The 21,627-nt window shown below is 47.6% G+C and overlaps 1 protein-coding gene across 1 annotated transcript in view; it reads right to left on the bottom strand.

The window, feature by feature from the left end:
• SIK2 (salt inducible kinase 2) overlaps nucleotides 1–21,627 on the bottom strand; it is a 108,038-nt gene that overhangs the window by 27,484 nt on the left and 58,927 nt on the right. The window contains exons 5-6 of the mRNA XM_068121719.2: nucleotides 1,503–1,627; nucleotides 1,163–1,286 (exon numbers count right to left, since the gene is read on the bottom strand). Of these exons, the coding sequence (XP_067977820.2) occupies nucleotides 1,163–1,286; nucleotides 1,503–1,627 (249 nt within the window). The remainder of the gene's footprint in view (nucleotides 1–1,162; nucleotides 1,287–1,502; nucleotides 1,628–21,627) is intronic.

The raw sequence follows: 21,627 nt of genomic DNA, 5'->3' as shown, positions 1-21,627 counted from the left end.
CTATTTTGTAATTAAAATACTTTAAGACCAACCTCGGCCCGCACTGGCCTGGTTATCTTCAACGAAAATCGTTACCAAACACCGGAACCAATGAGATGCGAGCATTTGAAAAAATATTTCAGAAACCAAATCACTCAATGAAGGTCGCCATCTTCCGGATGCGGAAGTATGCATAAAAAATTGCGAAAAAGTTCAATAGGAGTTTGTTTCACCCGTCTTTGTGTGATTCACAATCTTATGCACCTCTAATTTGTAATTAAAATACTTTAAGACCAATCTCGTTATCTTCAACGAAAATCGTCACCAAACGACCAATAAGATTCGAGCATTTGAAAAAATATTTTTTTAAAGCTTATTATGCGTTTCGGAGGGTGAAAACGGCGTCAAATATTCTAAAATTGACGAAGAATTATTTTTTAGAAATGTCGCGGCCGTAGGGGATAGTTTTTCACGGCCGGAAATATCCGAAGTGGAGACGGAATTCACCGAATTAATCAAGAAGGAAATTTTATCAATTTTAATCTCATCCAGAATGCAAATGGTACCTACTACACCTACAGTACCTACTACACCTACGGTACCTACTACACCTACGGTACCTACTACACCTACGGTACCTACTACACCTACCTACTACCTAACGTACTGATGCCATAGTGATGGGTAAAATAGTGGCAAGAGGCTTTGGCTTCGCCGGCTCATTGCGGATTCGCAGTCGGGTACTAGTATGCCTTTTACAATCTTTATTTGATTTTAATTTAATTATACACTCGAACACAAGAATACAAATCACTCTCATACTACTTCCAAGAACCTCCATTTTTGGAGTACTTCATAGTGTGGTGTGTAATAAGACTACTTCAACAGCGCTGAACTTCCGGGTTATTTATTTTAACCATCTTTAAAATCATTATTTTATTATAATTGAAATATATATGGGGTATCGTGTTCTTTGAACTCTCTAGTTCATTCCTTTGATTGTTTTGTCTAAGGTTGCCCAATTTCCTCACTGTCAATTTGTTTCCTTGTTCCCTCAGTCTTCCATGAGCCTCGGGTTTGCGTACCAAAAGAAAGGTTTATGACATGATAATTTGTTCCGAGCGTTCATTTCGTTGCTGCGACGTCGTCACAGTCATCCAAACCCTGGCCCTGTTAGACTCACCCTCAGACATGAAGAACGGGATGCGAAATCTCCCAGAAAGCACTCTCTGGCGTAGGGCAGGCAGCGTGGCTCCGTCGAAAGGCAGAGTCCCGCAAACCAACACGTACAACACAACTCCCAGTGACTGTGGTGGGTGCAGGTGAGAGGGCAATCAAAATTGTAAAGTTCTCAAACTATGAAGTACACCTGAGACAATCATGGAAACATGCTGCCGTTTTACTGTACATCTTTTTTAGGTCTGACATTTTACCCCATGTCTGACACACGTCAGTTAAATCAGGAGAGAGTAAGAGCTTCATTCTCGGTAAACCACAACAGTACCGGTCTCTTCCCTACTCACCCAAACGTCGAGCTGCGGTCCGTCGTACTCCAGTCCTTCAAACACTTCTGGTGCAGCGTAAGGAGGGCTGCCACACGATGTGGCGAGCAGCTCACCCTTCTGATAGAAGTTTCCGAATCCAAAATCTAAGGACAAAAGGAAGGAACAAGAGGGACATGTAAAGGTGGATTTGGAAGCATTTTGACGACAAACGAGTTTGTTTCCATTCTTGCTAAGCGCGGCTCAATGCCCACATGTCGGCCCTTTCCATACCATTCATACAGTTCCCCTTTCATTTTAGCCGGAACACATTGGCATTCCAGGAAACGTCCACAATTCATCCACTTCACGAATTTCTTGAAAAACCTGCACAAAGTTCGTTATTATTACAGGTAACGCTGTGCTGTTGTGGTTTACCGAGGGTGAACCTCTTACTCTGCCTGGTAACCAACGTGCGTCAGACACACACATTGCGGCAGCTACTTCCCTCGTAATCATGTGACTCGGGTTCTAATCCCGTACATTTTCTGTTAACTTATGTACACCGAGATCTCATTGTGCTGCTTGGAAACAAAAATCTAATTCTCCATTCAAACAATCATCTCTGTCGGTTACACACCTAACCCAAACACCTGCCCTTTCGTCCTCTGGCCACCGATGTAAGTGACTCGCCGGATGAGCATTCCCTTCTGAACAAAATGGCTCCTGATGATTATGGGACTGAAAGTTCACATCACACAAACTGCGTCAATCAGTCCGTCTCCCCCATGTCCTTGCAATTCGTGGAAATGTACGAAGATAAGTCGTCTCCTTGTCCCGCACGCGATTCATGTACAAGCGCCTCAATGAGCCTTCGCTCACGTCAAGAAGACACCTATCCTTACGGGTCGTGTCTACGTGTAGCAGAATCGGTAGACACATTAAAATGGTAGCAGCACTTTTTACCTTCGTCACCGAAGGTGGGCAGAGATTATGTTTTCACCCCTGTGTCTGTCTGTCTGTAAGCAGGATATCTCAAACAGTTGTGGACGGAATTGGACGAAACTTGGTGGATGAGTTGGTGAGATGACGAGAGCCGATTCGATTTTGCTTCAGGTCTGGATCCAGATCCGGTCTTTCAGTGGATACAAAGTGCAACCTGTTCAACCTGGTGGGGGTCTCACTCTATCTACCTAGTGCCGTTCTAGTTTAAGTAATTTTTCTAGGGGTTGAAAATGTAATAATTCACGCGTACAAGAAATGGGGAGGAAAAAAAAAACCCATGTTGATGATAGTGATGAAAAGTACAAGGAATGCTGAGAGCAAGGTGTTTGTGATTACAAATCCCTCCTGAGCTCGGAGCCGTCATCATCCCTGGTCTTCGGCCAACGCCTCCTGCCACCTCCCAGGGTAGCGTCCTGCGGTTGAGGCCTCTCGAGGGCAAATTGTTGCCTTACTGACGTCAGGGACCTCGTGGCCCATGCCAGCTGTCGGTGTGCGCTCACGTCAATCTCACCCCACCGACAGCCTCGGGGGAACGTGCACTGCCAGTTTATGACGTCCGTCCCTCTCTCTTATCTCTCTCTCTGGCTCTCGGCCACATTTTGTCCTGCGTGTACCTTACGTCCCTCTTGTTATTCATAATTAACTCCCCGAGTGTTCAAACTGCTCTTTTCCATCGGATAGTATTAGTCATCCAAGCTGTGGATGGACAACACAGACACAGGGGACAATGAAATGTTCTCTTCCTTTTTTTGAGAACTCACAACTCCCTCTCTTTCCCACGGCAGTCCGAAAACCTTTCTCAACATTCACTCCAAAAATTTCCCTGTTTTTCCTAATTTTCCCTTTTTTGCTTTTCACTTAATCTAAATGAAGCCTAGTTTTGTACTGTCCCACCATATACAATGTTGACAGTTTGTTCAGTGGAAAAGGCTCCGATTCCAGTAGGCAACTGAGCAATGGTTTCCAGCCGTCTGTGTCATCTCCCTGGAGAAGAGTAAAAATGCTTCCTTGGAATCGACGTGAAGCTACGTACGATGATGCTCCGAACGTTGGAATATCGAGCCAGCCTCCAAGACTTGTGTGGTATGGAAAGAAAACGGAGAAAACAGGCCAAGCTATTTGACCACCATGAGCAATCAAGGGCTTACAGAATGCAGCGCACAAGTGGTGTGACCGAGCAATCAGCTTACAGAATGCAGCACACAAGTGGTCTGACCGAGCAATCATAGGCCTAAGGAATGCAGCACACAAGTGGTCTGACTGAGCAATCATGGGCTTACAGAATGCAGCACACAAGTAGTGTGAACGAGCAATCAAGGGCTTACAGAATGTAGCACACAAGTGGTGTGACCGAGCAACCAAGGGCTTACAGAATGCAGCACACAAGTGGTGTGACCGAGCAATCGTGGGCTTACAGAATGCAGCACACAAGTGGTGTGACCGAGCAATCGTGGGCTTACAGAATGCAGCACACAAGTGTTGTGACCGAGCAATCATGGGCTTACAGAATGCAGCACACAAGTGGTGTGACCGAGCAATCGTGGGCTTACAGAATGCAGCACACAAGTGGTGTGACCGAGCAATCGTGGGCTTACAGAATGCAGCACACAAGTGTTGTGACCGAGCAATCATGGGCTTACAGAATGCAGCACACAAGTGGTGTGACCAAGCAATCAAGGGCTTACAGAATGCAGGCCACAAGTGGTGTGACCAAGCAATCAAGGGCTTACAGAATGCAGCACACAAGTGGTGTGACCGAGCAATCATGGGCTTCCAGAATGCAGCACACAAGTGGTGTGACCGAGCAATCATGGGCTTACAGAATGCAGCACACAAGTGGTGTGACCGAGCAATCATGGGCTTACAGAATGCAGCACACAAGTGGTGTGACCGAGCAATCGTGGGCTTACAGAATGCAGCACACAAGTGGTGTGACCGAGCAATCATGGGCTTACAGAATGCAGCACACAAGTGGTGTGACCAAGCAATCAAGGGCTTACAGAATGCAGCACACAAGTGGTGTGACCGAGCAATCATGGGCTTCCAGAATGCAGCACACAAGTGGTGTGACCGAGCAATCATGGGCTTACAGAATGCAGCACACAAGTGGTGTGACCGAGCAATAATGGGCTTACAGAATGCAGCACACAAGTGGTGTGACCGAGCAATCATGGGCCTAAGGAATGCAGTACACAAGTGGTCTGACTGAGCAATCATGGGCTTACAGAATGCAGCACACAAGTGGTGTGACCGAGCAATCATGGGCCTAAGGAATGCAGTACACAATTGGTCTGACTGAGCAATCAAGGGCTTACAGAATGCAGCACACAAGTGGTGTGACAGACACGACTCGCCTGTCCCGAACAAGCTCTTTCAGGACTCCGGCCTTTCCTCTCGAAATCCGACATGTGTCCGAGTGTAAATTGGGCTCACCAGGCAGACATGTGACCACATCCTCGTTGTTGTTGTTGCTGTGCAGTCCCACTCTTTTAAATGTCTGCTCTGGACCAAAAACAACATGCCACAAAGCGTCTGTGGTTTCCTAGTTTTTCAAACCAAAATCAACAACGGTTCTCTTCATGGGCCAAAACAACAATTAAAACAGTTTAAAGTCAAGGCCACCAGTTCTGTTGTCCTCATTTTGCTGTTCCCTTGTTGCCATAGTGATGTCACCATTGTCACCAGCTGGTGGTCCATCACCACCATGAGTTGCTATCTAGAAATGGGTTTGTGTGTTTAACTTTTCTTTAATTGTTGACTCCGTTCATTCAAACTTACTTTCAACAACAACAACAAAACGTGTGGTTGACAACTTGCTCTTTCTTGCTGCAGCAATCTCACAGCGGATTGTATTCCAAAAGTATTTGCTTTTGAAACCCAAAGGATTACTTTGGACCATAAATCACGAGGAAACGGAAGGAGCAAATTGAGAAACAAGACGACATCGAAATATACTCTAGGTCCTCCGCAATGCCCAGGTAAGAGAAACGGTCAAAAACAGGGGGGATTTTTATTATTATTTAACCGTTTAACCGTCATTTAACTGCCGTCACAACCGTCACTTCCCAGGATACTCAGTGTACCAGTGACGTCATAACAACGGCGCTACTTTCCTCACCGTGCTCAACAGGGCAATTCCTCAAGAGGAATTTTGTCCTCCCCATGGATGCCAACAAAAGGAGGATTTGTCCGTGCGATATCCTTTTCAAGCAAGTAAGCAGCACGTACCATTTTAAAGTCTTAGGTATGAATTGAACCGGTCCAACCCGGATGGGTGTTTTTACGGCGTAGCCCATAGGGCAAGTCCGTCGAGAGCAGTGTTTGTCCATCCGTATGTATGTATGTATGTATGTATGTCTGTCCCCTCAAACGTATACCAATCAGAGCTGAGGATCGGGTCACATGACAGGGTGATGTGATTACGTCTGATGTCATTACGGCGTAAGGCGACTGACTCCGCACACCGCCATTTTGATTCCAATTTTGTTCAGGCCGAACATATCGTCAATCCTGTCATATATCACAATCGCCATGCTCTACCTTTATGTTTTTCATTCAGTTTGAAACACAAACAAACCGATTATTAAAATGATCATGAAATATCAAAAGCATAGACGTTGCGGAACTTCCAACGACACAGTACTTATAGGCCTTAGGCTTCATACCTTCATGGCTCACCTTCAGGCCGCTTCGGACAAATTAGCCCAGGTTTCTTAATACAGTCGTGTTGTTTTCGTAATAATAATAATAGCGTTGATACTAATAATATAGTAAATATAATCGTAACACTGCAATTCCTTTGGCATTACTGCAAAGTTTCTAGATTGAAGCGGTGTATGGTTGGTTCATTGTTGACTCAAAAGATAGAATAAACCAGTGTCATCGACTAGGCCGATGTCAGACTTTCGGTCTTCTTTAGGAGACACCATCTCCTTTCTGGATTGCCGTTGGCTTCCTACGGGAGTTCATCTGCCCTTTGCCAGGTATTCTTTTTGGTCATCGTCCGGTCATCGTACCCACAAGCAAAGTCCGTGAGGGGTGTCGGTCTCGTCGCTGATAACCCGACCATGCGGCAGGTAGCACTGGGTTACATGTTACCTGTGGCATTCCCAAAAGACTGACCTGATAAAATATATATAATGGAGAATATGCAGAAAACATTAAGGTGAAGGAGAAGCAGAACAGAGCATTAAAGAAAGGATCAAACAGGTAGCTTTGACAAAAGTTTTGAATTTGAGGACCCTGATGGACACTGGGACAACCACAAAGGATAGCGAGGCCACGTCGCACACCTATGTAGGACAACCACAAAGGATAGCTAGGCCACGTCGCACACCTTCGGTACGGTACAGCCTGGCTTGTTAGACTGGGTCATCATAGGCCTCAGTTATCAAGGATGATGAGGAAAGGTGTGCGGCACCATCGGGCCTTCTCCAGGCAGTGCAATAGCCACAACAGGTATACCTGGTTGCAACGACAGGTACACCCTGCGAATATAAAACCATGACTATAGCACAGTCTGCGTAGATGAACCAAATTGGGGAAATGGAAGAAACACCAAGGTGATGACATTTAACGATAAGTCTCAGGTAGTTATAAAGGACTTTGGAAGTCGGAGGTCATGGATTCACCTCACGTTTGTACACCTTAGGCCTCGTTTGTACACGTTAGGCCTCAGACAACAGAACTGACGACATCCGTTGCCGATTGAAGACCCACACACTCCAGAGCACATACGTTAAGGTAGTGCGCACCTGAGCTGGTGTAGCGACCCAAGTCGTTGGGAACAAAAGTGACACATTTTCCACAGATTAATGAATGTGTCGGAATGCTCCGGTCAGGTTGTCGGATCCACAAGGATTTCCACATTGCGATGTGAACGACGTCATTTGCAGGTACCAGAGACATCACAAGGTGCTGGTCCAGGTTTGGAGAGGTTTCAATCAAACGGTCCATGTTACACAAATCAACCTTTCACCATGGTAAAAGGACATTTGGCCCATCGTAAACAATCGTCTCATCTACCTCGGAATCCCTGCACATCTATACAGACCTGGAAAACCGTCTTACCTAGGCCAGAACAAGCAGGGAGAAGAACATTTCATAAAAGCTTTGGGGCTTTTGACAACATCCGCACCTTGAAAATAAGTATGTTCATCCAAGGTCCTTCAAACATCAGGCCGGATGAGGTGTTAGTGAAACTTTTGAACCAGGTGTTCTCCCCCTGGCCAACACCACGAGAACGTGGGAGTAATTGTAACGGTTTTAAAGAAGAAGATTCAGGCCACTTCAAATGGCCATAAAGTTCGAGTAGAAAATGTTTTGCCACCACGAAGTCTTCGAGATGCGCAATATGGGGACGATGAAAACTTGGGCACATCTGTAGGTGGGTTAATAACCTGGCAGAAGGTGCAAGGTAACGACAAAAATCAACAGTAAACCGAAAATTACATCGTTTAGTTCAACCAATCAAGGAGCCACGTGACGTACCGTAGTTTGGCCCATCGAGGGGCCACGTGACGTACCGTAGTTTGGCCCATCGAGGGGCCACGTGACGTACCGTAGTTTGGCCCATCGAGGGATCATATTATGATGCAGCATGGTTCGGCCCATCGAGGGATCATATGATGATGTAGCATGGTTCGCCCATCGAGGGGCCACATGATGATGTAGCATGGTTCGGCCCATCGAGGGGCCATATGATGATGTACCACAGTTCGGCCCATCGAGGGATCATATGATGATGTAGCATGGTTCGCCCATCGAGGGGCCACATGATGATGCAGCATGGTTCGGCCCATCGAGGGATCATATTATGATGCAGCATGGTTCGCCCATCGAGGGGCCACATGATGATGTAGCATGGTTCGGCCCATCGAGGGATCATATTATGATGTAGCATGGTTCGGCCCATCGAGGGATCATATTATGATGCAGCATGGTTCGGCCCATCGAGGGATCATATGATGATGAAGCATGGTTCGGCCCATCGAGGGATCATATTATGATGTACCACAGTTCGGCCCATCGAGGGATCATATGATGATGTAGCATGGTTCGCCCATCGAGGGGCCACATGATGATGCAGCATGGTTCGGCCCATCGAGGGATCATATGATGATGTACCACAGTTCGGCCCATCGAGGGATCATATGATGATGTAGCATGGTTCGCCCATCGAGGGGCCACATGATGATGCAGCATGGTTCGGCCCATCGAGGGATCATATGATGATGTACCACAGTTCGGCCCATCGAGGGATCATATGATGATGTAGCATGGTTCGCCCATCGAGGGGCCACATGATGATGCAGCATGGTTCGGCCCATCGAGGGATCATATTATGATGCAGCATGGTTCGCCCATCGAGGGGCCACATGATGATGTAGCATGGTTCGGCCCATCGAGGGATCATATTATGATGTAGCATGGTTCGGCCCATCGAGGGATCATATTATGATGCAGCATGGTTCGGCCCATCGAGGGATCATATGATGATGAAGCATGGTTCGGCCCATCGAGGGATCATATTATGATGCAGCATGGTTCGCCCATCGAGGGGCCACATGATGATGTAGCATGGTTCGGCCCATCGAGGGATCATATTATGATGCAGCATGGTTCGGCCCATCGAGGGATCATATGATGATGTAGCATGGTTCGGCCCATCGAGGGATCATATGATGATGTAGCATGGTTCCCCCATCGAGGGGCCACATGATGATGTAGCATGGTTCGCCCATCGAGGGGCCACATGATGATGTAGCATGGTTCGGCCCATCGAGGGATCATATGATGATGTCCCACAGTTCGGCCCATCGAGGGGGCACATGATGATGTACCATGGTTCGGCCCATCGAGGGATCATATGATGATGTACCACAGTTCGGCACATCGAGGGGCCACATGATGATGTACCATGGTTCGGCCCATCGAGGGGCCATATGATGATGTACCACAGTTCGGCCCATCGAGGGATCATATGATGATGTAGCATGGTTCGACCCATCGAGGGATCATATGATGATGTAGCATGGTTCGGCCCATCGAGGGATCATATGATGATGTAGCATGGTTCGGCCCATCGAGGGATCATATTATGATGCAGCATGGTTCGGCCCATCGAGGGATCATATGATGATGTAGCATGGTTCGGCCCATCGAGGGATCATATTATGATGCAGCATGGTTCGGCCCATCGAGGGATCATATTATGATGCAGCATGGTTCGCCCATCGAGGGGCCACATGATGATGTAGCATGGTTCGGCCCATCGAGGGATCATATTATGATGCAGCATGGTTCGGCCCATCGAGGGATCATATGATGATGTAGCATGGTTCGGCCCATCGAGGGATCATATGATGATGTAGCATGGTTCCCCCATCGAGGGGCCACATGATGATGTAGCATGGTTCGCCCATCGAGGGGCCACATGATGATGTAGCATGGTTCGGCCCATCGAGGGATCATATGATGATGTCCCACAGTTCGGCCCATCGAGGGGCCACATGATGATGTACCATGGTTCGGCCCATCGAGGGATCATATGATGATGTACCACAGTTCGGCACATCGAGGGGCCACATGATGATGTACCATGGTTCGGCCCATCGAGGGGCCATATGATGATGTACCACAGTTCGGCCCATCGAGGGATCATATGATGATGTAGCATGGTTCGACCCATCGAGGGATCATATGATGATGTAGCATGGTTCGGCCCATCGAGGGATCATATGATGATGTAGCATGGTTCGACCCATCGAGGGATCATATGATGATGTAGCATGGTTCGACCCATCGAGGGATCATATTATGATGTACCACAGTTCGGCCCATCGAGGGGCCACATGATGATGTACCATGGTTCGGCCCATCGAGGGATCATATGATGATGTACCACAGTTCGGCCCATCGAGGGATCATATGATGATGTCCCACAGTTCGGCCCATCGAGGGATCATATGATGATGTGGCATGGTTCGGCCCATGGAGGGATCATATGATGATGTACCACAGTTCGGCACATCGAGGGGCCACATGATAATGTACCATGGTTCGGCCCATCGAGGGATCATATGATGATGTACCACAGTTCGGCACATCGAGGGGCCACATGATGATGATGTACCATGGTTCGGCCCATCGAGGGGCCATATGATGATGTACCACAGTTCGGCCCATCGAGGGATCATATGATGATGTAGCATGGTTCGACCCATCGAGGGATCATATGATGATGTAGCATGGTTCGGCCCATCGAGGGATCATATGATGATGTAGCATGGTTCGACCCATCGAGGGATCATATGATGATGTACCACAGTTCGGCCCATCGAGGGGCCACATGATGATGTACCATGGTTCGGCCCATCGAGGGATCATATGATGATGTACCACAGTTCGGCCCATCGAGGGATCATATGATGATGTACCACAGTTCGGCCCATCGAGGGATCATATGATGATGTACCACAGTTCGGCACATCGAGGGGCCACATGATTATGTACCACAGTTCGGCCCATCGAGGGGCCACATGATGATGTACCACAGTTCGGCACATCGAGGGGCCACATGATGATGTACCACAGTTCGGCACATCGAGGGGCCACATGATTATGTAGCATGGTTCGGCCCATCGAGGGGCCATATGATTATGTAGCATGGTTCGGCCCATCGGGGGGCCATATGATGATGTACCACAGTTCGGCCCATCGAGGGATCATATGATGATGTACCACAGTTCGGCCCATCGAGGGATCATATGATGATGTAGCATGGTTCGGCCCATCGAGGGATCATATCAGATGATGTACCACAGTTCGGCCCATCGAGGGATCATATGATGATGTACCACAGTTCGGCCCATCGAGGGACCACATGATTATGTAGCATGGTTCGGCCCATCGAGGGATCATATGATGATGTACCACAGTTCGGCCCATCGAGGGGCCATATGATTATGTAGCATGGTTCGGCCCATCGAGGGATCATATGATGATGTACCACAGTTCGGCCCATCGAGGGACCACATGATGATGTAGCATGGTTCGGCCCATCGAGGGATCATATGATGATGTACCACAGTTCGGCCCATCGAGGGATCATATGATGATGTAGCATGGTTCGGCCCATCGAGGGATCATATGATGATGTAGCATGGTTCGGCCCATCGAGGGATCATATGATGATGTACCACAGTTCGGCCCATCGAGGGATCATATGATGATGTAGCATGGTTCGGCCCATCGAGGGGCCATATGATTATGTAGCATGGTTCGGCCCATCGAGGGATCATATGATGATGTACTACAGTTCGGCCCATCGAGGGGCCATATGATTATGTAGCATGGTTCGGCCCATGGAGGGATCATATGATGATGTACCACAGTTCGGCACATCGAGGGGCCACATGATGATGTACTACAGTTCGGCCCATCGAGGGATCATATGATGATGTAGCATGGTTCGGCCCATCGAGGGATCATATGATGATGTACCACAGTTCGGCACATCGAGGGGCCACATGATGATGTACCACAGTTCGGCCCATCGAGGGATCATATGATGATGTAGCATGGTTCGACCCATCGAGGGATCATATGATGATGTACCACAGTTCGGCCCATCGAGGGATCATATGATGATGTAGCATGGTTCGGCCCATCGAGGGATCATATGATGATGTACCACAGTTCGGCCCATCGAGGGGCCACATGATGATGTTCCATGGTTCGGCCCATCGAGGGATCATATGATGATGTACCACAGTTCGGCCCATCGAGGGATCATATGATGATGTACCACAGTTCGGCCCATCGAGGGGCCACATGATGATGTACCACAATTCGGCACATCGAGGGGCCACATGATGATGTACCACAGTTCGGCACATCGAGGGGCCACATGATTATGTAGCATGGTTCGGCCCATCGAGGGATCATATGATGATGTACCACAGTTCGGCCCATCGAGGGGCCATATGATTATGTAGCATGGTTCGGCCCATCGAGGGATCATATGATGATGTACCACAGTTCGGCCCATCGAGGGATCATATGATGATGTAGCATGGTTCGGCCCATCGAGGGATCATATGATGATGTACCACAGTTCGGCCCATCGAGGGGCCATATGATTATGTAGCATGGTTCGGCCCATCGAGGGATCATATGATGATGTACCACAGTTCGGCCCATCGAGGGATCACATGATGATGTAGCATGGTTCGGCCCATCGAGGGGCCGCATGAAATACCACAGTTCGGCCCATCGAGGGACCACATGATGATGTAGCATGGTTCGGCCCATCGAGGGATCATATGATGATGTAGCATGGTTCGGCCCATCGAGGGACCACATGATGATGTAGCATGGTTCGGCCCATCGAGGGATCATATGATGATGTACCACAGTTCGGCCCATCGAGGGATCACATGATGATGTAGCATGGTTCGGCCCATCGAGGGGCCGCATGAAATACCACAGTTCGGCCCATCGAGGGACCACATGATGATGTAGCATGGTTCGGCCCATCGAGGGATCATATGATGATGTCGCATGGTTCGGCCCATCGAGGAGCCACGTGATGTACCGCAGTTCGGCCCATGTGATGTATTGTGGTTCGGTGTGCCCATCAAGGTGTCATGGGACATACCACAGGGCCTCGCGACGCTGACTCACAACAATAGCCCAGGGTTGTGGAATGTGCCAGGTGCGTCACGAGCCGAGACTTGGACGACAAAGTCATTACGGAACATACCTTGGATTCCTGCGATTTCAAAAACATCTCCCCGAGATCGTTTGAAAATGCCGTGGCCATTGGCATCGTCACAATATTACATGACGTGGTCCTATTACATGACGTCACAATATTACATGACGTGGCCCTATTACATGGCGTGGTCCTATTACATGACGTCACAATATTACATGACGTGGTCCTATTACAGTACAATGATAAGTGCAAGCACATTGGTACTACACAGACCATGGGAATCAAATCGATGAAAGGTAACAATGCAGACATTGGACTTTGTCTAACATGCAACGACATTTGTGCGGCAACGTAGTCGGGTGGAGTGCAGGAGGGCAACGGGCTGACCACGTGCCTCGTGATGGCAGCAGGTTGATCGGTAATTCCAGAAGATAGGGATGGGCCAGGTATCAGAATGGGATGTGACAGGTATCAGCCTGGGATGGGACAGGTATCAGCCTGGGATGAGACAGGTATCATCCTGGGATGAGACAGGTATCATTCTGGGATGGGACAGGTATCATCCTGGGATGGGACAGGTATCATCCTGGGATGGGACAGGTATCATCCTGGGATGGGACAGGTATCATCCTGGGATGGGACAGGTATCATCCTGGGATGGGGCAGGTATCAGTCTGGGATGGGACAGGTATCAGTCTGGGATGGGACAGGTATCATCCTGGGATGGGACAGGTATCAGTCTGGGATGGGACAGGTATCATCCTGGGATGGGACAGGTATCAGTCTGGGATGGGACAGGTATCAGTCTGGGATGGGACAGGTATCATCCTGGGATGGGACAGGTATCAGCCTGGGATGGGACAGGTATCAGCCTGGAATGGGACAGGTATCAGCCTGGGATGGGACAGGTATCAGCCTGGGATGGGACAGGTATCAGCCTGGGATGGGACAGGTATCAGCCTGGGATGGGACAGGTATCAGCCTGGGATGAGACAGGTATCAGCCTGGGATGGGACAGGTATCAGCCTGGGATGGGACAGGTATCAGTCTGGGATGAGACAGGTATCATCCTGGGATGGGACAGGTATCAGCCTAGGATGGGACAGGTATCAGCCTGGGATGGGACAGGTATCAGCCTGGGATGGGACAGGTATCATCCTGGGATGGGACAGGTATCAGCCTAGGATGGGACAGGTATCAGCCTGGGATGGGACAGGTATCAGCCTGGGATGGGACAGGTATCGTCCTGGGATGGGAGAGGTATCAACCTCGGATGGGACAGATATCATCCTGGGATGAGACAGGTATAATCCTGGGATGGGACAGGTATCATCCTGGGATGGGACAGATATCATCCTGGGATGCCCAGACGGAGGCCCCTGGAGTACCGTCGGAAAGTGGATGTGGCGACGCGCTGCTCCGGCGCATTCTCCCATACCTGACCTCACCTGTGGTCGTACACTGTACCCAATTATAATGGTATTATTTATTTACACAATGGTAACGGCCAAATTTGATTGGTCCCGTTGGGATGTATTCTGTTCCCGGTTTATTTAAACATTTTATTTAACTTCATCTGAACTTGGCTTCACACCTGGCTCGGCTTCACGCTGTTGAATCCAAAGCTTTCAAAATCATTGGAATCTCCCGCGATGAAGCTATCTCTGAGGGCCTTTCACTCACTCACCGCAGGCAGGTAGGTGGTCTTTCTGTCTTCTACCGACTCCTCTCCGGCCTTGCTCCCCCAGCTCTCTCTGTGCTCTGTCCCCCAAATATTCCTACAGGTCGCACAAGATCTGCCAGCAACCCTCTGATGGTTAAACTGCCGAAATCTCGGCTCTCTGCTCACCTTCACTCTTTCATTCCTCTTTTCTCCCGCCTGTGGAACAAACTCCCACACTCCCTTCAATCCCTCTCCTCCCTCCAGGTCTTTAAAACAGCTGTTCACCACCATCTCTTATCTTCCCCCATCCATAACCTTGATCTTTTCTACCCCCACTAATTCACCCCAGATCCACCTTGTTTGAAATTCCAACTTATTTCCTGGAAATCCTGGCAGTGTCCATATGTTTATACCTCTCCCACCCCCCCCCCTTCACATGCCTCCCCCCCTTCACATGCCTCCCCCCCAAAGCCCTCTCCCTCCCACAGATCTCTCGATGTCTCCATGTCTCTCGGTCCCTGCTCTCAAATGTTGTGTTTGTGTCCTTCCCCCTCTCTCCCCATCTTGTCTACCGCTCCCGATGTTATTTGTTTTATGTGTCTGTTTGTCTTTCTGTGTGATTAATGTTCGCTCTTTCACGAGCCTCGATCTTGTATACAAACAAAAAAAAAAAAAAAAAAAAAAAAAAAAAAAAAAACTTTGTTTTTGTCCCGTTTCGAATCTTTGAGCCGTTCGTTTTCCAGGTTCCAAACGTCCTAGACAGGTGAAATTTGCCCCCACGTTCTTTTCTGGTACATTTTAATGTCAAAAATTTTTTTTTTTTAATGTTTAAAACTTTTAAAAAAGAAAAGTGTGGAGCCCAAAAACATGTTTTATCGTTTACTTGTTGTTCTTTCAATCACCACACATCTTTTATTTATTTATTTATTTTGTTGGTGTTGTATACCAAGTCGAGGCATCTATCTTCTATCTATAATTCCAGTAATCTCTGTTTGTACGTTTGTTTGTCTGTGACCGCTGTTTCTCGACAACCACGGGTCCGATATACTTTTAACTTGCCAGGTATATTGCTGGGGACCCGAGGATGTGCCTTTTCAAGGTTTCATATTAATCGGACAATTACTTACCGAGCTATGTCCAAAAAACGATTCAACCAATCAGAGAGCAGCGAACTATCGCGTGTGCCGAACGTGGCGGAAACACTCTGCCTCGGATGGCACATTTGAGAGCGTATTCATTTATTTCACGTTTGCAAACTATGTTGGCGCTATGTTGGCGTTAAACTATGTTTTAAAACTAATAAAAACCCCGGGGGGATTGTCACTGTACTCGCAAGCCGTTCGCCGTTCGCTTTGGCGTTGCGAATGGACCAAAACATTTCATGCACCAAACCATTTCATGTAAAGCGTTCGCCGTTCGCTTTGGCGTTGCGAATGGACCAAAACATTTCATGAACCAAACCATTTCATGTAAATAGAGGGGGGGATATAATTTTAGATATAGATATAGTACGGGCATGCCCTAGTTCCCTTAATGGCATCATCACAGCACCACATCACATCATCACATCACCACATCACATCATCACATCACAACATCACATCACTATCACCTCACATCACCACATCACCACATCACCTCACATCACCACATCATCGCATCATCACATCACATCACATCATCACATCACAACATCACATCATCACATCACTATCACATCACATCACTATCACATCATCACATCACCACATCATCACCACACCACCACATCACATCACCACATCATCACATCACCACATCACCACATCATCACATCACCACACCACATCACCACATCATCACATCACCACATCATCACATCATCACATCACCACCAAGCACCATGTCTCCGAACCACAAGCCCTGCCCTGCATCCCGGCCCTGAAAGGCCCGACAATCCTCCAGCAAACAGTGAGGTACCTGTGCGACCTGTGCGTCATCATCGTAAACACCTAATCTTACTATAATTCACCAAATGTCCTTCCGTCTGTCTGTCTGTCTATCTGTCTGTCTGTCTGTCTGTCTGTCTGTCTGTTCGAAGGTACCGTAAAAACTGCTGAACCAATCGCAAAGATATTTTGGGTGGATAATCCTGGGATCTCCAGGAGTAAAATAGGCTATTTCGTTTTCCCAATTTCAGCTTTAGTCTCCAGCATTCTCAGGTTTGGACTCCCGCATAACATTCGTGTTCGCATAACGTTTATTGTTCTCATTGTGACGATGTTGTTTTCCCGGGTGCCGCGCGATCGGTGCAGCCATTTGTGCGGCACCCGGGAAAGCAACATGTCTCCATTGCATCGATCGCTAACAGATCGCTGTCTCCATCGATCTTGCCAAGGCCGTAACACCTATCGGCTCAAAACCCTTTTCACTGTTGATTTGGTACAGTTACACGTTTTGGGAATTTGGTACACGTATCGGGAGTACATACAACATAGCGATTGTGAACACGATTATCGATCACGATTCACGATCATGATCATCAAGATCATCACGATCATAGTGTATCGATCACAATTTGAAACACGATGGAATAATATTTACCGATATGAACAGTGATGTGGCTTTTATTGAAATTCTAAAGATACTGTATAGATTTTGATGATTTGCGTGTGATATGTGTTACGGATTCGTAACTTCCGTTATTGTGGTTTTCACCCACTTGAAGTAGTTCTGATATTATGTACTATTATTATCTTCAAAAGGCTTATTATTCAGGAACGGTTATTTAAAGTTAAAAAGGCTAACTTTAAATGATACAGGACACCGAACCGGAAAGACGAGAAGGTGAAGAAGAAGAAGCAGTGCGAACGAAGTTGGAGAAGACGCATGACGTCAGCGCTCCGTAACGAGCAAGGTTTACCGAAAGCCGCGAGGGGATTTTGAGTTCCTGTAAGGGACATCCGGCGATAGGAATATTCACTGGAGTGGAGAAATCTGCGGTCAGATTTGGGGCGCTGAGATTCCGACGAATCCTCGCCTCGTCGCATCGGCTCAAGCCAGAGCCGTTGGCCATGTTGAACCCCGTGCTCCGGACACCTGTGAAGGTTTGCTTCGTGTCATCTTCACCCCAACATCCTACCGTCTGTCGGGGATGTGTGTGTGCGACCGCTTCGTCTCCAATTACGTTGCGGTTTGCTGAGTGAGCGGTGAAGGTGCGCCTCTGGAGGGCGCCGTTGTACAGTTTGGCGGGGTGAGCACCCTTGCCCACTGTACACGCTTCGGATATCGACTGGAGAGCGGGATTCGGGCTTCGACCGGATTTCGTTATATCGGCCGCTGGGGCGAATCCCATTCGCCTTGGGAAAAGTTATAGAGACATTGAGGAGTGTCCGTTCATTTGCTGGCAGAGCAGTGAGTTACTTGACTTTATCTAAGATATATATAGAGTGCACTCTTAATGGCCATTTGTGGTACCGTTATACCTGTGTGTGATTTCTAATACAATTTTGTTCAGTTATAATCATTGGTGTGGTTTCACTATTGATTTTCAACACAGGGTAACATATTTTTCTGCCGGGGCTCCTCTTGGGGTTCGGGGGTTACCGAGACCAGGAGATTGTAGAGGACTCCGTAACATATGATTCAACGGATGTTTATATGAATCGTTTAAAAAATTTTAAAACCTTCAATTTCTGATATTTTACCTTTTCATTTGGGCCTCCCAATTGAAGCCCCACCCATAGGGTGGGTACCAATTGATCGTTCGAGTTGTTAGGGTTGTTCAAATCGCCAAGTCGTTCCCATACCTGAGGTTAGCAAGGTGTGTTGGAGTTCCCTATACCTGAGGTTAGCAAGGTGTGTTGGAGTTCCCAATACCTGAGGTTAGCAAGGTGTGTTGGAGTTCCCTATACCTGAGGTTAGCAAGGTGTGTTGGAGTTCCCTATACCTGAGATTAGTAAGGTGTGTTGGAGTTGCCTATACCTGAGATTAGCAAGGTGTGTTTGACAGATTAATGTTTTGTACTTTAAATCACTTTGTATTATAGAGCTCGAGGGCTTCTTAAAACTCGATATTCATGAATATTACTAGTAACAGGTAGCCGTCCACAGACACCCTACGCCATTTTTGTGGAATGTCGGCCAAGGTACTCTTTTTCACTTATTTTTTCTCCTGCCCTCACGTTTGCACCTTTATTGTCCCCCGTCGCACCGCGGAGCGAAAGGGGGACTATGGTTTTCCCCTCCGTCCGTGTGTGCGTGCGTGCGTGCATGCGTCCGTCCATCCTTGCGTGCGGGCGTGCGTGCGTACGTGCGTGAAGTACCAACTTCTAATCTGGTGTGTGGGTGTACCTAGGCATAAGGAAGAACACTATTGAAAATTGGGTCGCCACGTCAAAATCCAAGATGGCCGCTACGATATATGTCTGAACCTTGTGAGCGAAATATCTTGATAAATAAACGAACTACCAACTTCTAATCTGGTGTGTGGGTGTATCTACGCATAAGGGAGAATGCTATTGAAAATGGTGTCGCCACGTCAAAATCCAAGATGGCCGCCTTGCGTCTTCCACTTTCTCAACCCACATCACTTCACCAACGGGGGACCGAGGCGTAATATGCTTGTTCGTTTTGAAATTCGTTTTCTCTGCAACCGCTTGAGTGCTTGACGTGAAGCTTTCAACATAGGAGTGCCTACCTATGGAGATTTCAACATAGGAGTGCCTACTTATGGGGATTTCAACATCGGAGTGCCTACCTATGGAGATTTCAACATAGGAGTGCCGACCTATGGAGATTTCAACATCGGAGTGCCGACCTTTAGAGATTTCAACATAGGAGTGCCTACCTATGGAGATTTCAACATCGGAGTGCCGACCTTTGGAGATTTCAACATAGGAGTGCCTACCTATGGAGATTTCAACATCGGAATGCCGACCTTTGGAGATTTCAACATAGGAGTGCCTACCTATGGAGATTTCAACATCGGAGTGCCGACCTTTGGAGATTTCAACATAGGAGTGCCTACCTATGGAGATTTCAACATTGGAGTGCCGACCTTTGGAGATTTCAACATAGGAGTGCCTACTCATGGAGATTTCAACATAGGAGAGCCTACCTCTGGAGATTTCAACATCGGAGTGCCGACCTTTGGAGATTTCAACATAGGAGTGCCTACCTTTGGAGATTTCAACATAAGAGTGCCTACCTTTGGAGATTTCAACATAGGAGTGCCTACTCATGGAGATTTCAACATAGGAGAGCCTACCTCTGGAGATTTCAACATAGGAGTGCCTACCTATGGAGATTTCAACATAGGAGGGCCTACCTATGGAGATTTCAACATAAGAGTGCCTACCTATGGAGATTTCAACATAGGAGTGCCTACTCATGGAGATTTCAACATAGGAGTGCCTACTTATGGGGATTTCAACATCGGAGTGCCTACCTATGGAGATTTCAACATAGGAGTGCCTACCTATGGAGATTTCAACATCGGAGTGCCGACCTTTGGAGATTTCAACATAGGAGTGCCTACCTTTGGAGATTTCAACATAAGAGTGCCTACCTTTGGAGATTTCAACATAGGAGTGCCTACTCATGGAGATTTCAACATAGGAGAGCCTACCTCTGGAGATTTCAACATAGGAGTGCCTACCTATGGAGATTTCAACATAGGAGTGCCTACCTATGGAGATTTCAACATAAGAGTGCCTACCTATGGAGATTTCAACATAGGAGTGCCTACTCATGGAGACTTCAACATAGGAGTGCCTACTTACGGGGATTTCAACATCGGAGTGCCTACCTATGGAGATTTCAACATAGGAGTGCCTACCTATGGGGATTTCATCATAGGAGTGCCTACCTATGGAGATTTCAACATAGGAGTGCCTACCTATGGAGATTTCAACATAGGAGTGCCTACTCATGGAGATTTCAACATAGGAGTGCCTACTTATGGGGATTTCAACATCGGAGTGCCTACCTATGGAGATTTCAACATAGGAGTGCCTACCTATGGAGATTTCAACATCGGAGTGCCGACCTTTGGAGATTTCAACATAGGAGTGCCTACCTTTGGAGATTTCAACATAAGAGTGCCTACTCATGGAGATTTCAACATAGGAGAGCCTACCTCTGGAGATTTCAACATAGGAGTGCCTACCTATGGAGATTTCAACATAGGAGGGCCTACCTATGGAGATTTCAACATAGGAGTGCCTACTCATGGAGATTTCAACATAGGAGTGCCTACCAATGGAGATTTCAACATCGGAGTGCCTACTCATGGAGATTTCAACATAGGAGTGCCTACCAATGCAGATTTCAACATCGGAGTGCCTACTCATGGAGATTTCAACATAGGAGTGCTTACCTATGGAGATTTCAACTTCGGAGTGCCTACTCATGGAGATTTCAACATAGGAGTGCCTACTCATGGAGATTTCAACATGGGAGTGCCTACTCATAGAGATTTCACATAGGAGTGCCTACCTATGGAGATTTCAACATGGGAGTGCCTACCTATGGAGATTTCAACATGGGAGTGCCTACCAATGGAGATTTCAACATATGAGTGCCTACCAATGGAGATTTCAACATGGGAGTGCCTACCTGTGGAGATTTCAACATGGGAGTGCCTACTCATGGAGATTTCAACATGGGAGTGCCTACCGATGGAGATTTCAACATAGGAGTCCCTACTCATGGAGATTTCAACATAGGAGAGCCTACCTATGGAGATTTCAACATGGGAGTGCCTACTCATGGAGATTTCAACATAGGAGTGCCTACTCA

Source organism: Myxine glutinosa, chromosome 7 (genome assembly GCF_964187855.1).
Source record: "Myxine glutinosa chromosome 7, kmMyxGlut1.1, whole genome shotgun sequence".
NCBI lineage: Eukaryota > Metazoa > Chordata > Myxini > Myxiniformes > Myxinidae > Myxine > Myxine glutinosa.
Note: the sequence above shows the minus strand (reverse complement) of the source record. Positions and strands in the feature narration are given on the sequence as shown.